The 14,392-nt window shown below is 50.2% G+C and overlaps 5 protein-coding genes across 5 annotated transcripts; 1 reads left to right on the forward strand and 4 right to left on the reverse strand.

Moving 5' to 3' along the window:
* Positions 1-18: 18 nt before the first annotated feature.
* On the reverse strand, positions 19-1,182 carry N7509_006228 (RNA-binding ATPase activator ESF2; the record flags this gene model as incomplete). Its single annotated transcript, XM_056630865.1, has 2 exons — positions 19-362; positions 423-1,182. The coding sequence occupies 2 exons, from the start codon at positions 1,180-1,182 to the stop codon at positions 19-21; spliced, it is 1,104 nt and encodes a 367-aa protein (XP_056490167.1).
* A 717-nt stretch (positions 1,183-1,899) lies between these two features.
* Positions 1,900-3,282, reverse strand: N7509_006229 (coenzyme A transporter; the record flags this gene model as incomplete). Its single annotated transcript, XM_056630866.1, has 2 exons — positions 1,900-2,898; positions 3,004-3,282. 2 exons carry the CDS (start codon positions 3,280-3,282, stop codon positions 1,900-1,902), a joined length of 1,278 nt encoding a protein of 425 aa, XP_056490168.1.
* An 812-nt stretch (positions 3,283-4,094) lies between these two features.
* Positions 4,095-7,514, reverse strand: N7509_006230 (uncharacterized protein; the record flags this gene model as incomplete). Its single annotated transcript, XM_056630867.1, has 7 exons — positions 4,095-5,184; positions 5,246-6,831; positions 6,886-6,902; positions 6,964-7,066; positions 7,134-7,277; positions 7,340-7,405; positions 7,512-7,514. The coding sequence occupies 7 exons, from the start codon at positions 7,512-7,514 to the stop codon at positions 4,095-4,097; spliced, it is 3,009 nt and encodes a 1,002-aa protein (XP_056490169.1).
* A 2,324-nt stretch (positions 7,515-9,838) lies between these two features.
* Positions 9,839-11,690, reverse strand: N7509_006231 (dolichyl-P-Glc:Glc1Man(9)GlcNAc(2)-PP-dolichol alpha-1,3-glucosyltransferase ALG8; the record flags this gene model as incomplete). The annotated part of the gene is made up of 5 exons (XM_056630868.1): positions 9,839-10,417; positions 10,470-10,609; positions 10,665-11,158; positions 11,223-11,531; positions 11,614-11,690. The coding sequence occupies 5 exons, from the start codon at positions 11,688-11,690 to the stop codon at positions 9,839-9,841; spliced, it is 1,599 nt and encodes a 532-aa protein (XP_056490170.1).
* A 993-nt stretch (positions 11,691-12,683) lies between these two features.
* N7509_006232 (NAD(P)H-dependent flavin oxidoreductase) lies at positions 12,684-13,862 on the forward strand (the record flags this gene model as incomplete). Its single annotated transcript, XM_056630869.1, has 4 exons — positions 12,684-12,726; positions 12,783-12,865; positions 12,936-13,664; positions 13,719-13,862. 4 exons carry the CDS (start codon positions 12,684-12,686, stop codon positions 13,860-13,862), a joined length of 999 nt encoding a protein of 332 aa, XP_056490171.1.
* Between the last annotated feature and the right edge of the window lie 530 nt (positions 13,863-14,392).

Here is a 14,392-nt window from a genome sequence, read left to right on the forward strand (position 1 = left end):
ATCACAATGAAAACCGAATCAAAAGATCTTGCCCAACACCCTCTTCGCATCATCTCCAATCGTCTCCGTTTTCTTCGCAGAAACAACATCGTTCTGAACGAATGTCCTCCGGGGCTTCTTTGGGTTCTCTGGGGCCTTCGCCGGAGCCTTGACCTCGGCAGTGTCTCCCGCTTCCGTTTGTCTCTTCCTCTTCGCATCGTTCTTCTTGGCCATACCCTCCTCGACTCGTCCACGTTCCACGCCCGCCATAAAGACCTTCTCTTCCCTCTTGGCGCGCAAGTCCTCGGCACGTTGTCTCGATTCCCTCTCTGCGCGCTCTCTCTGGATTTGCTCCATCAGGTCCGACCATTTGTATCCACGAACTAGAGTGTGGTATGTTAGCATCAGTATGAACATGGCTGGACCTGCTCGGTACTACTCACGATACTTCATGTTCCAAATATCATCATGATACCACGACCCCTTCTTTCCTCCAACGAGTTGACAGTTCAATGTCTCGGCGGCAAGTTTAGCCCTATAATTAATATCAGCAAAGCCGAGCATAAGTAGTTTCCACTGACAAACGTACGTAGCCTTGCTTTGAAATTCCACCCATCCATCAGAATATGTCTTCCTTTTATTGGACTGTCGCTTCGGCGCGCCATTACCTTTGACCGTCGGTTGTAGGAATACCCTCGTGATAGGCGCAAATCCACGCTGCTCTAGGAAGGACCGTAGAGCGGAGGGCTTGAGGTATGGTGGCAAGGAACTCAGGTAGATGACACCGGGCTTTGATTTCGACTTTTTGGTCGGCTTAACGGGCTTTGTGATAAGCGGCTTCTTGGTTTTCGAGGACTTGGAGGCCGTTAAGTCGAGGTAATCGTCCTCTTCTTCTCCATTGCTGTTCTCTGCATCCTCCTCCTCCGCCTCCTCCTCTACCTCCTCGTCGAAGGCTGCTTCCTTGCGAGACTTCGCATGTTTGCGCGCTCTACCCTTCTCCTCGGGTGTGTCGTCTTCGGAGTCTTCTTCGTCGGACTGATCTGATTGCAGACCGAACAGGTCTTGGGTGTCTGCCGTTCGGCGTCGCTTCACATTGTGGCCTTTGTTTTTCGTCACGTTCTCCTCGGAGTCATAGCCGCGGTCACTCTGCTCTTCATCTTCGCTTGGGAGGTCGAGGAACTCGTTATGCTTGCGTGTAGTCATTTTGTGGTCGTTTGAAGAGAGGATCATGGCGAGTCGCAATGGCCTGAACTTTTTTTTGTTGTGGTCCGTGCGCTACGCCGCTCCGCCGACCCACCTCGACACTCATAGAGATACAGCATGTACTAACTAACCACTACAAACAAAGACCATGAGAAGACTCGGAATAGTTTAAGATCTTACTTCCAGCCACTTGGGAGAATTGTAGTATTGAGGTGGGTGAAAAATTTGTGAAATTGGTATCAGCAAGGACAGATCTATCCTGCCCGGTATGTATGTATGAGATATGTGTATCTTCAGGCTCTTCTATGCCTCGCGAACGAAAAAGAAAGTGCAGGAAAATAACCAAAACGCCAAGCAGTGGGAATCAAAGGCTGAGGGATGGTCCACTCAGCGCACAAGAGAATAAATAGAACGATCTATCGCCAAAGGCATTTGCCCTTAAGCTAGTATCATATGCATTGAGAAACTGAAAGGTCGTGTTCAACGCTGAGAACATAGAAGATTGGGTGTCGGAGGAAACACGGGAACAAAGTCCCCATGATTGCTAGACTTTGACTTGCAAAGAAGGCGACAAGCTGTGAGCCAGAGAGTCCTCGGCCAAACCTCGTCGCGAACTATCGCGCGGGTGCTTCAATAGCCCTCTGGGTGTATTGCTCGGAACAGCTGAGATAAAGTTACCCGGTGTTCGATGGGAGAATCCTGCGTCTGGCCGCACATTTAAATCCCCAATGACCACTTCAAGCGCTCATAGACGAAAAAGGCGGTCGCACTCATCGGTACAATCTTAATATACCCAATTGTCAAACCAACCCAGAACCCTCGGAATCCCCGCTCAAGCCAGACCTTCCGGCCAGTCTCAAGGATACCCATGCGGCGGCCATCACCAACAGCGCCGCCAACCTGCATCCGTCTTCGGACAACTTCAAGCGGGTATGAGAATGTTTGCGCCACGAGACCGGCGGCGGCGCCGGAGAAAAGCTCCGCCGCGGCCGTCAGTTGGGGATGTCGAGATCCCTTCTTCGGTTTGCTCTCTGAGTCCGGAATCGTGGTGTACGCCGAGACAGAGGGGTAACGAAGCCAATCGCCCACTGTGTCGTGAGTTAGGAACGACACGCCCGCGTAGGGGAGCATGCCGAGGATGGTGGGGCCGAAGCCACGGTAAAAGTTCGCGAGGCCAGATCGGGGAACGGCCTGGTTGACTGTTGACGAAACATTCTCGGCGACGATGGCGCCTGTGGATGCTTGTGGTGTGCCTGTGGCAGCGGCTTTGGCTGTTGATGTAGCGCCAGAGGATGGGGGTGTGATGCGTTCATTGTAGATTTGTTTACAGATATCTGTCAAGGATGACCGGGATGTGCGTTTCGTTTCGAATGCCAATCGTACGCGGATCAGCTCGAGCGGGTATGTAAAGAAGACAGAGGTGATGCCAGCCAGACTGCCGGATACTAAACGGCGGATTGCAGTCTCTTGTTCAGGCGAGGCGATGAGGGTGGCGCGGATTTGTTCGTAGGCGAGGAATTTAATGGCAGCGTATGGGAAGATACGGAGAAGAGTGGCCGAGTGGCCCTTGTACAGGCCCCTGGAGCCTTCATACCGCTTGATGTCGTTAATCGCAGCTAGAAGTCCGGACCAGCTGCCTGTGTATTTTGCAAATTGCGGGTTCGATGCTTGGAAGAGGATCTTGACGCGATCGAGGGGTGCGACGACGGTCTTGGCCTATAAACCATCTCATAGTCAGTAAGAGTATTCTCCCAGTGAAAAGGCAAAATAAAAGTGGTGGTTTCCGCTCTTCCACTTTCACTTGCACCTCCGTGCACTTACCGCACAGCCCGCGGCTCCTCCTGCTAGACCGCTTCGTAATATGTAGTCGAGACTTTTCTTCTGGACGGGCTTGTTGCCCTTGTTCTTTTGCTCGTCCGCATTGATATACTGGCCACTTGTGCCACCTGTGATCGGCGCCGGAGAGGCTCGTTGGTGTGCGATCCCACTCATCGGAGAGTTGAGATGCGGACTGGTATCCGCGCTTGAGGAAAGGTATTGACGTGGTTGTGGCAGAATATCGGAATGAATGTGGGCATGATCTGGGAGGCCCGTCGACATGAGAGGAGGGGGGGAGGCGCAATGTGCGCAAGTGTGCGGCCGAGGCGCACCGAGGAAGAGGGTCTGGGGAATAACGGTCTTCCCCTCGTGATCACTCGGCGATATCTGGGAAAAGTTGATTTGGTCTCGGTTTACCGGAGGATCGTCGGGATAGGGGACCAGGTGATACAGCGACACCACAAGAACGACAAGACGATCAGAGCGGTGGAGAGGGATCTGTCGGAGGGGGGAAGTAAAGAACGAGAGTGAAAGAAAGTGAAAAAGAGCCAAAACTTTGGAGGCAAAAGATCTCCCCGATGGGAGCGCTGACGTCTTTTGCCGTGGACACTTCGGCGTACAGGCCTGACATGCCGATACCAGCCGCCCCCCGCGTTTAGCCGCTAGATGACAATACAAATACACAGAATAACCATAAAATACACGGGTGGCGGGAAGCGGGACCACCCAACGAGTCCCGAACAACCGAATGGTCAGCCTACTTAGACACTTGGGACGGCAAGAATCGGTGATATACCCTGAGGGTAGAGTCTATGTGTGTGCATTTCTATCGGGGTTTTGGAATAATAAAATAGTAAAAATAGTGAGACAGAAAACAATTCACACAGTCAATCAATAATCACAGTGAAAACCACCCCGACTCCTTCCCCCCCACCCCCCAGCGCAGATGCACGGAATGTATACAGCAGTTCAACAAAGCCAGGAATGTTACAAGATCGTGGTCGCATGATATCCAGTAGATGCGAGAGAATCAAAAGTACAGAAGAGAAGTAAAGGTAAATGCCAATAAAGACACTCCCAAGTCCCAGATCAGATCACCCTCGACGGGAACCTTGTCGGGTCAATGCCTTGCCTCGTGCTGCCTTGGTCTCGCGGGTGTCGTCTGTATTGCGCTTCTGTCGCTTGGCTGGTCGATCAGGGTCCACGTGGAGATGTCCGACCTCGTTCATGGCAGTTGTATTACTCCATCGGAGGCAGCGGAGACCGTGCTCATTCACATCGACATACGTCTTGTTGCGAGTGGTGACTCGCTTGGTGGGCATTTCCTCGGACTCCGCGCGCTCACGAGAGTCGACCAGGTAGGCCTGACGGTTCTTCATGTACTTCACAATATGAATCTTCTGCAGCTGTAGTTCCTTCATGAGTTTGTGTTCGCGATTCCCTCGCGGCTCCAGCCATTCCATTAGCTGCTCAATCGACTCCGGCTCCTCGTAGTAGCCCCATTCACGAGCATTCGCCAGGTGTGTGGACCCTTCTTCGTGCTTCTTGCGCTCGGCAGGGGTAGTCTGGAAATGTTTGTGGTAAACTTTGCGTTGCTCATCGGTCAATTCAATAAAGCCCGCACGCTCCATATCGTCGGGACCTTGCACCCAAAGGCGGCCGTTGGCGTACTGGGCCTCGGAGGTGGAGCTATCCGGCATACCCTCGCGAGGCATTGCGTTGCGTTCAAACCACCAGTACCGATTGCAGAAGCGATCCAGTCCTAGGCAACGTGTTCGTGGGCAGTCGGCCTCACGCAGGTCGTTATCGACTATGTCAATTTCGTCCTGGAGCTTCTCAATCTTTGCTTTCTGGTCCTCGATCTTCTTCAGAACCTTCTGATATTGCTTAGAACCCTTGGGCTGCTTGGCCAGCTGCTCCTTGCGTTCTCGCTCAATCTCTTGTTTTCGTTTTCGCTCGAGGGCACGATCGACGCCTCCGCGTAGTGCTCGTGGCCGAGGCGTATCTTCATCTTCCGAATCGATCGGCATCTCAGAATCCCCTTCGAGAGTCAACTTGGAATCATCAATCCCGTCGAGTTCTGGTACGGGTGAAGGTGATTTTTCCTTCTTTTCGTTTTCGTTCTTTTCGGGTTCCGGTTGGAGAGCTTTCCGATCCAGGTGGAGCTGGCGAAGTTCGACGAGACTAGGAAAAGAAATTAGTATCTATCAACAAGTCAGACGATCAAAGCCACTGTGCTACTTACGCTGCCTTGCGTGCTTTTTGGTGTTCGATTTTCACCTTCCGGAACTCGGTCATTTGGTTGCTGCATTCCTCCAGATAGTTTCGGATGGCCTTTGTCTCTAAGCTGAGCAGGGTGATGATCTGGAGAGCCTTGACACGTAGGTTGATGTCGAGAGTACTGTACTGTTGTTGAGCAGTTTTCTGGGTTGGCTTCGCATCGAGCGGTGCTAGATGCTTGAGGATCTCATTGCAGGTCACCTCATAGCGAGGGCGAACAGACAGCTGGTGCAGGAGACCGATCATCACCAATTCCCATCCACCATTGCGGAAGTCCCGTCGACGAAGGCGATCAATCCATCCATAGTTGGTGAACATTTCTGCGGCACGATGGATCTGAGTATCTTCCTCGTCCTCTTCATCAATTTGCGTTTTCAGCGTCTCCAGCTCTTTCTTGGCCAAACTTCCTCGGGTAGTCATTCTTCCAGCCGATTCCTCGGGTTCTTCTTCTTCATCATCTTCTTCATCTTCCTCGTCTTCATCGTCTTCCTCTGAATCGTCAGATTCTTCAGCAGGGAAATCGGGGAGATTGATCTGGATAGCACCATTCTCATGTTCCGAATTGACCAATTTCTTCAGAATCGCACAATGTAATTCTACAAAGAGTTCACAGTCCATTTGCTCTGAAGAGAAGCGCATAGATTGAAGAAAATCATCAAAAGTGAATGAGTCAATCTGGAATACCTCACAGTAAACGTTGAGAGTATCCCAGGTCTCCAGAAGCAACCCAACGGAATCAGGCTCCAAGTCATCGGGCAAAAGATCCTCGGCGCCATCATCATCTGACTCGCCTAGCATCATGAACTTCAAGGTTGGCCGGTGTTTGTCATCTCGGCAGGGTGGAAGCTCCAAATCTTCCATCGGATAACGGATCGGCGGAGGGGAGGGAGCCGTCGGCTCGCTCTTGATAATCGCAGCAGGCGGATGCATTTTCTTGTCACCGACCAGCGGTGGCTTCGATGGGCGCAGGGGATTGTTTGGAAGGAGAAATGAGGGGTTGCCATTCAGCGATCGCTGATACTCCTCGTACTGCGCCTGGCTAGATTTTGCTAGATCTTGGGTAGACAATTTGGATTTCTGCCCTTTCATAGCTGGTTTGAGCGCTGGCAGTTGCTGGGAAGAAAAGAAGCCGAAATATCCGTCTTGGTCTGCCTTCTTCATTGCCTTCTTCTCCGCGACCTTTGAGCCGTACTGAAGGTGCTTTGGGACCTCGGTGGATATCTTATATTCGTCGGCAATCGAAGCTTTGACAAGCCAAGGCGCACCAGTCCAAGATTCGCGAGTCACGTTGTGCTTAATGAACCCCCGTAGCATCAGCTTGGTGAAAGCCTTCCGGTCGCGGGTGATATGATCATGGTCCAACAGGGCCTCCTCGTTCGGACGATCGAGGATCTTGACCAGATACGTAGAAACCGCTGGCTTTTTAACAGTGCCATCAGCAAATAGTTGTTCGGCGAAGTTTGCCTTATCCCTGATAATCCCATGTAGCCTACTGCCATCTTCCAAGATGATTAGCACATTTTCTCCGGGGTAAAAATCGGACTTGAATTCCTAGAGCGGCTCGTTAGTATTGTCGCACATTTCAGCGAATACGGTTCTTCTCACTTCAAATATCTCGTCCACTTTTAGTTAAATCACCGTTAGTCCGTGGTCAACTTCAGAATATCAATCAAGAAGACATACCCAGATGATCGACCCTTGAGACTGTAGAGAATTGAATTCGACGCAAAATTGGCTCTCTCAGCGCTTCCGGGAAACTGCTGTTCACCTCGCGCGATTCCTCCATCTAATGTCGAGATAAGTATCTGCCCCTCACGAAGGAACCGCATGGCGGAGCGAAGGCAACGACATACCTCACTGCGCATTGCCTCGAAGAAGTTCAGGCCAGAATGGCCGGTAATTTCACAAATAAACCGACGCTGTTTGTAAAAGTCCATCCTGGCGAGGTACGCCTCATAGCTCGTGAAGACCTCGCTGGTCTCTGGGACAACCCAGACCTACATCGTCATGTCAATCGTCTGGTTCTTCTTCTTCAAGCATTCCCATGCGATATAGATACCTCAGAGTTGTCATCTTGAATCACGGGTCGTGGGAGGTATGTGACCGGCTTCCGTTTGAAAAAGACCTAGGACACAATGTAAGCTGCGCGTGTCCTCCAAGAATAGATTCTACCTCCGCGTCGAGTATTCTTCCACGAGGGATTCGAATCGGGGTATGCGATATGGCCATACCATGGTCTTTTGACGAAGGTGTAGTACGCGTCAGTCTACCGGAGACGACCGCGACCGAGCTCGAGGATAAATCGACTAGACAGCACGCGATATGATCAGCCAATATTTCCGATGTATATAGATTGAGAGGGTATGCGATAGGTATTTTGGGTCTGCCACGCGCGATATAAGATCCGAACGATGCCGAGAGGTGGTGTCAAGATCGGTCCAGACTTTTTGGGGGGGAGCAGGAGATCGAGGCGACTCGGCAGCAGTGGAGAACAAAGATGGAGTAAACTCGCGGACTTACCGAGAGTAAACGCGTCGTAAGTATACAGGGATAGACAACAATTCGTTAGCGGTGGCGGGGTGGTGGGAAGAGATAAAAAGCGCACGATTCGGGGAAGGGGAGGAGGATAGAAGAAAGGTTGAAAGTGCCAGAGGAGAAGGTAAAAAGCGCAGTGAGGAGCGGTCGATCAACCGCGCCGGAGCGGCGGATGCTGATTGGTGGAGAGGAGGAGCAGGGCGGGCGAATGTGGAAAATGTGGAAAACGACTTTCTGCTCCCGCCGACCCTCTTTGCGCCCTCCGTGGCCGGTCTCTATCGCCCTCAACGCGTTGCTAGTCCACCACACCCCCATCCATACCAGTATTTACCCTCTTTCGAATCGCCAGATCTTGGAGAATCGATTGGAGATGGTTTCGGTCGATTTAATTGCGAAGAATTGCACCTTCCATCCGACTATCAAATACTCCCGCGAGGAGCCTTGTTGTCACCTAGTCTAGTTTGCCAACTATGTCCACCATAGCCATCCCAATTTCTCGATTTTTTCCACCACCACAATATCCAATATTCATTATGTCTGTCGGTAATTATTCAAGTGATTCCATTGTGTTCCAATCCCTCATTGTTCCTGGCAATAGATGGCCCAATTTGGCAGGCGATGGATGCTTTAAGTTGTCATGACGTGCCAAGTCTTTGTCAACTTTCTGTCCTTCATTATTCACCACTCCAGTTTCGAAAGAATATGTGAACGGGGAAGGTTTATTGCTCCTACCTCTCTTCCCGAGCTTTGCGACCAATAATCTTTGCTCGCCTTGCCTGTTTACTTTGCTACCATGAACATTGTCTCCGACGTCTGCAGGCATTCGCAGGCGATCGCCTCTTCTGATACGATCGCAGGACTAGATATGCATTAAACTCATTGTTCCATGATAGTAGAATAGAGCTTCAATGCATTACGGTAGCCACGCTCACTTAAAGTCTTCAGAGTTAATCCAAGCAGTGCCAAAACCTGGCCGTCCGGTTCATCGCTTACCGACCTTGAGAAACTTAGCCGGAAAAGCTAAGCATGTCTGTGAGTTGACTTGTTGTAACCAAAATTGCATACTCAGACTTTCATATAGAACCAGGAAACTCACTCCGGTTGTTTTCTTAGGCAAGTAGTCAGTAATTTTCGTACAGTGTGTTGAAGAACTACCAATAGACATAGCACCAACAGAAATAGCTCGAAATTTCAGCTCCAAGGGCTCCCGGAATTGCTCTTCTGTCTAGCTATTAATAGTTTACTTTCTGGTGTTTGTATTTCGTTCACCAGACCAAGCTCCTGGGTAAGAGCAATGTGTTCGATTATATCTAGATACTCTGTCGTATTCAAATTTATGGGATATAGTCCTAATTCCGGTCGGGTTACCAATTGATGGCATTTCGTTTATATTAACTCTTACTTTTATCTCAGAGCGGGAAATGTTATGGCGTGAACCTCATGGCTGTACAACACCGTTCATGGAGAGCCCGTCCGAGTGTGCCAAATTCTGGAGAGAAAATACTCCGCGTCTACGCAGACTTACCAATAACCTTGGGAGCTACTGATAGCAGCATATTAAGGATTATTGCTGAAATACAATCCTAATATATAATAGGTACTAGTTCCAACAAGATGTTGTTAGCAGTTTTTAAATCTCTACTAAGAACTTTACGTCCCCATTCGTGGCCCCGATATATAGTAGTATTGAAATGCAGAAAATCCCAATATTTCAGTTAAATCGCAGTACGGTCGAACCATGACAAAGTTAAAGATCTTAATATTTAGATACTAGCTGCGAATTAGCAGACATGGATACACTGACACGATGATACACAACATATTTTCTCTCGATTTGACGCGCATTCGTATTTAGCCCGCTGCATGGATTTCACGGGGCGGCGCTAACCTGTTCAGGCGTAGCGTCAAATAGACTCCGTGGTTGAAGTGGGCCGGACCCACGTGGAATGGGTTACGTCATCTTGGTTTGCCTCAACAAGCCGGAGATGGGCATGCAAGCAGAGAAGCGAATCATGATTAATTTTTAGTTATATGCCAATCTGAAGCTTCCTTTTCTATCTAAAAACCGATCTATTCGGTAAAATAAACCACCATAAATCCAACCCAGCTCCCGACAACACCAAGTGCGGAATAACTGCTCATGAACATCAGGGGCAAGAACTGTAGTCGTTCGAATCCGAAGATCAGTTGGTGAACCAGCGAGCAGTACACTATCAACGGAATGGCGAATGTGAGGGTATAGCAAAGCAAGTCGGTCGAAGACGAAAATTCGCGGTCGCTCTGGGACGGGCGCGACTCGGTCAAAGACGAAGAGGAAGAGGATCAACCAGAACACAGTGTAGACTGTCTTGAGCGGAAATTCCGCGGCGGTAAAAAGCAGGGGGAAAAGAGAGACATGACCGGCAACTGCCAATGGCCGGAAAGCGCTGAAATAGCGACGGTCCTTTAGAGCGATGAGGCTGAAGGGGATGATGATCAAAAGAATCGCCTTCTCATGGACGTGCCAGCCGAAGAGGAAGGATGCGTATCCACAAAGTGTCACTGCTCCTACAAATGTCTCCCAGTTGGGCCCTGAATGGAACCAAAGCTTCACAAGAGGAATCTATGCTGGATGAGTATATAATGCGGATTATCTGGCGGGGAGTAATACATACAAGTTGGAAGATAAATGTGAGCAAAAATGTTTGTTGGCTGCTGATCTCTGGGAGGACCGCGAAGGAAGTATCACCAACGAGCCCACGGGTGACGCTATTGAGGGCGTCTTGGTTTACCGAAAGTCCCAGGCGCGGTGCCACTAGAAACAAAGTCAGTAAGGGCGTGAATTTGCCAGGAAAGAAAAGAATACATACAGGGAATCAGGGCACGATCGGTAAAAGAGTACATAGCCCATATATTTGGCGCCCAGTACGCATGGCATAGCCCTCTCGAGAAAGGGAAGAGGCGATCCTTGAGCTGTAGTAACTGGCCCCATTGCACAAAGGGGCCAAAAGCAATCCCGAAGACACCAAGAACACAGACCCCAAGTTTAACGATATTGAAAAACCGAGGCCGGAAGACATTCTTGGGGTCGAGGCAGTAGAAACGGCCCAGGTAAACGAAATAGGCGAGGGCAAGGTATAGGTAGATGTGTTTTAAGCATAGGAGAATGGCGAAGAGAATTCCACTGTACAGAAGCGTCGATTGTTTCCGAGCCAAGACAATGGAGAGGATCAAGATCCCGTACAAGAATCCATTATACTGGAAATGAATGTGGTCGATGATAAACAGGCCCGGGGAGAGGAGGATAGAGAGACTGGCCACGTGTGCAGCTTGTTTGTCCCAGGAAGGAGCTGACTTGACGTATCTATTAGGATTTGGAAGAATTAGTCTCGTCTCTTCGTTCGATCAAGGCAGTTGATCTGTCTTACCGACTCAATGCAAATACCAAGACCAACTCGGTCACAATAACAGTGGCGCGTTGGAAGTAAACTGTCTGCCAAGAATCGTATCCCAAATTCTGCACAACCAGCATCGCCGGATCAACATAGGCGGCCGCTTGCGACATGAGCCATTCGAAGGCTGCGAAGAACGGGGGTAATCGAGGGTCCATTCGGAGGATTTCTGCAACAGTGTCAACAACGGCCAGGCAATTCGAATCAGGCGCGCACAAGGACAGACCTCGTAATACCATTCCTTCACAGGAAGCGAATGAGTAATAGCAAGCCAATTGCGGTGCACTTCAAAGTCCGTCGACTTGCTATAAGCATCGCAACACGGTTAGATCTCGAGCGAGGAGCTCCTAGAAAACATGCGACTCACTATGCGGGAAACAGCAGCACCTTGAAGGCTGCTGCCACGATGGCGCACTGCACCAATGAAGGATAGAGCTCAGCCATTGCGCATTTTCCGAACTCGAGCGATCGCAAAGAAAAAGTTACCAACGAAGCCTAAGGAGTGCGCGGGCGATCTGCCCGCGCAGCTCTCCGCATGTGTCCACGTGACTGTGGAGAACTTGCGGACTCTGGAAGATTATTCTTCCGCGATATCATGTGATTCGCTTGTGTATTTGGTTTTTCCCGGCGGGCTCATCCACTTTTGATTTTCTTTTCTTCACGAGTCTCCGCTCACGACGCCGTACCCCTTGAGGGAATGAAGTCGTCGTGCTTAGCACCCTTTGGTTTCGGCATTCTGTCGCGACTTAGAGGGACCTTCGAGATTCGCAGAAGGACTTCCCGTCGTTAATCGCCCATTCCCTCTGTCAATGAGCCGGATGGGTTTCATATTCAGGGTTACATATCAATTAGAAAGAAACACTGGCTGCACTGGCAATCAGATGGTCATCTACCAATTTAACATAAAATTATCCATTGCATAAATCCACTTTTCACACGTAGGAAAATAGTTGTGTGTATTCCGCTCCTTAGCTAGGAGTTGACATGATGGTCGCTGTCACATGCAGTCAACGGTCACGGTGCTGAACAGACGCTGAGGCAGCAGGAAAGACCGAAGGATCACCAGGGCTGATCTTTGTTCTTGATCACTCATCAACCTCGTATCATCCGAGTCTTGTTTCAGACCGAGGAACCCATTCCCAGAGGAGGTATATTCATATAGTTGTACTAGTACGAGTAAGTTCTTGTGCCTGGCGGCGTCGGCAGGGCTTCCCACTCGGTCTGGCGTAAACTAATCAGCCAGCGAACCTCGGCAACTTTGCTTCCCCACAGCCCAGGTCCGCGGCTACCCCGACCCCGAGAGTCGGTGCTTTTTATTCACGATAGCCTGGTCTTTGAGCATTTGATTCTGTTCTTTATCTGGCCTCTTATTCCGCTACCACCGAATACACCTGAGATTTTACGCCCCGATTATATCCCAAGACAACGAACGACAAGATGCCGTTCAACACTGCCCTGACGCGCAAGCTGGGCATTCGCGGTAGGTTACTCTCTTATGGGGATCGAAATCATGATGAAGAGACTGACCTTGTATAGTCCCCGTGGTGCAGGGAGGTATGCAGTGGGTAGGATACGCCGAGTTGGCTTCAGCCGTTAGCAATGCAGGCGGCTTGGGTCTCGTACGTTCCCCGTTCCCACACAGACAGATTAATCCATGGGCTGCGGAGAGACTAATATATACTCATGTAGCTCACTGCTCTCACTCAACCTACCCCCGAAGATCTGCGCAAGGAGATCCGACGATGCCGCACCATGACCAAGTACCCCTTTGGTGTGAACCTGACCCTCCTCCCCGCTCTTGTGCCCCCCGACTACGCCGCCTACGCCCAGGTTATCATTGATGAGGGTATCAACATTGTCGAGACCGCTGGTAACAACCCGGGCCCTGTCATTCAGCAGCTGAAGAAGGCCGGATGTATCATCCTGCATAAGTGTACCACCATTCGCCACGCCAAGTCCGCCGTCAAGCTCGGTGTCGACTTCCTCTCCATCGACGGCTTTGAGTGTGCCGGCCACGTCGGTGAACACGATATTACCAACTTCATCCTTCTCAGCCGCGCTCGCCAGGACCTGGGTGTGCCCTTCATTGCCTCGGGTGGCTTTGCCGATGGTCAAGGTCTAGCTGCGGCTCTCGCATTGGGTGCCGAGGGCATTAACATGGGTACACGTTTTATGAGCACCGTCGAGGCCCCCATTCACCAAAAGGTCAAGGAGGCTATTGTCAACGCCCAGGAGACTGATACCGCTCTTGTTCTCCGCCGCTGGAAGAACACAACTCGTCTGTTCGCCAACAAGGTTACCCAGGATGCTCTGAAGGTTGAGCGTGAGAGCACAACGGGAGACTTCAGCGAGATCGGACCCTACGTGAGCGGCAAGCGAGGTCGCCAAGTTTTTGAGAACGGCGACGTTGACTTCGGAGTAAGCATACCACCCAATATTGGTCTTGATTATAATCTAATAGGTGTTTCTTAGGTTTGGACTGCTGGCCAAGTTATTGGTCTTATTCATGACATCCCGACCTGCGCCGTTCTGCTCGACCGGATCGAGAAGGAGGCCCAGGAGGCTATGAAGCGGAGCCAGTCGCTGTATATTGATGCCCCTACCAGCAAGCTTTGAGTGACGATGCTCTAAGCTTATTATATTGTTATATATCCTTTTATTGTTGAAGTATACAATAGATCGAGACGAGAGTAGTTATGACGAGAATATTCTGATTTAACTCCATGCCGTCTGGTGTTGTCACAAGGCTCTGTCTCTGTAACGCAATCTAGTAGGTACTAATTAGCGTCGGCTATGACACTACTTGCATTAAAGTTATTATATGCCAGTGAAAAGTGGGAAATCTTATCTATACGGCGCCTGGGTTCGATATCAGTCACGAGACCCTATGTACAATGCAAAACCTCAGAACTTCTCTGGTTTCCAAAATTCAGATCTCGATTTCAAGACTCAGCAGTCATTCTATAAAAGGCCTACAAGGTAGTAGAAGAGTCATTTTTGGCATGGAAATACTTGTATATGTGACCGTAGGCGCAAGCAAGTGAAATTAGATTTACCAAAGTGGTTCAAGTTGCATTTGGGCGCAATTCGAGTCAAAATGATGATGAAATGAAGCTACTCGTAGTGCGCTATGATCGCCATGTCGA

Source organism: Penicillium cosmopolitanum (assembly GCF_028827165.1).
Source record: "Penicillium cosmopolitanum strain IBT 29677 chromosome Unknown utg000006l:49.0-5199605.0:1.0-5204138.0, whole genome shotgun sequence".
NCBI lineage: Eukaryota > Fungi > Ascomycota > Eurotiomycetes > Eurotiales > Aspergillaceae > Penicillium > Penicillium cosmopolitanum.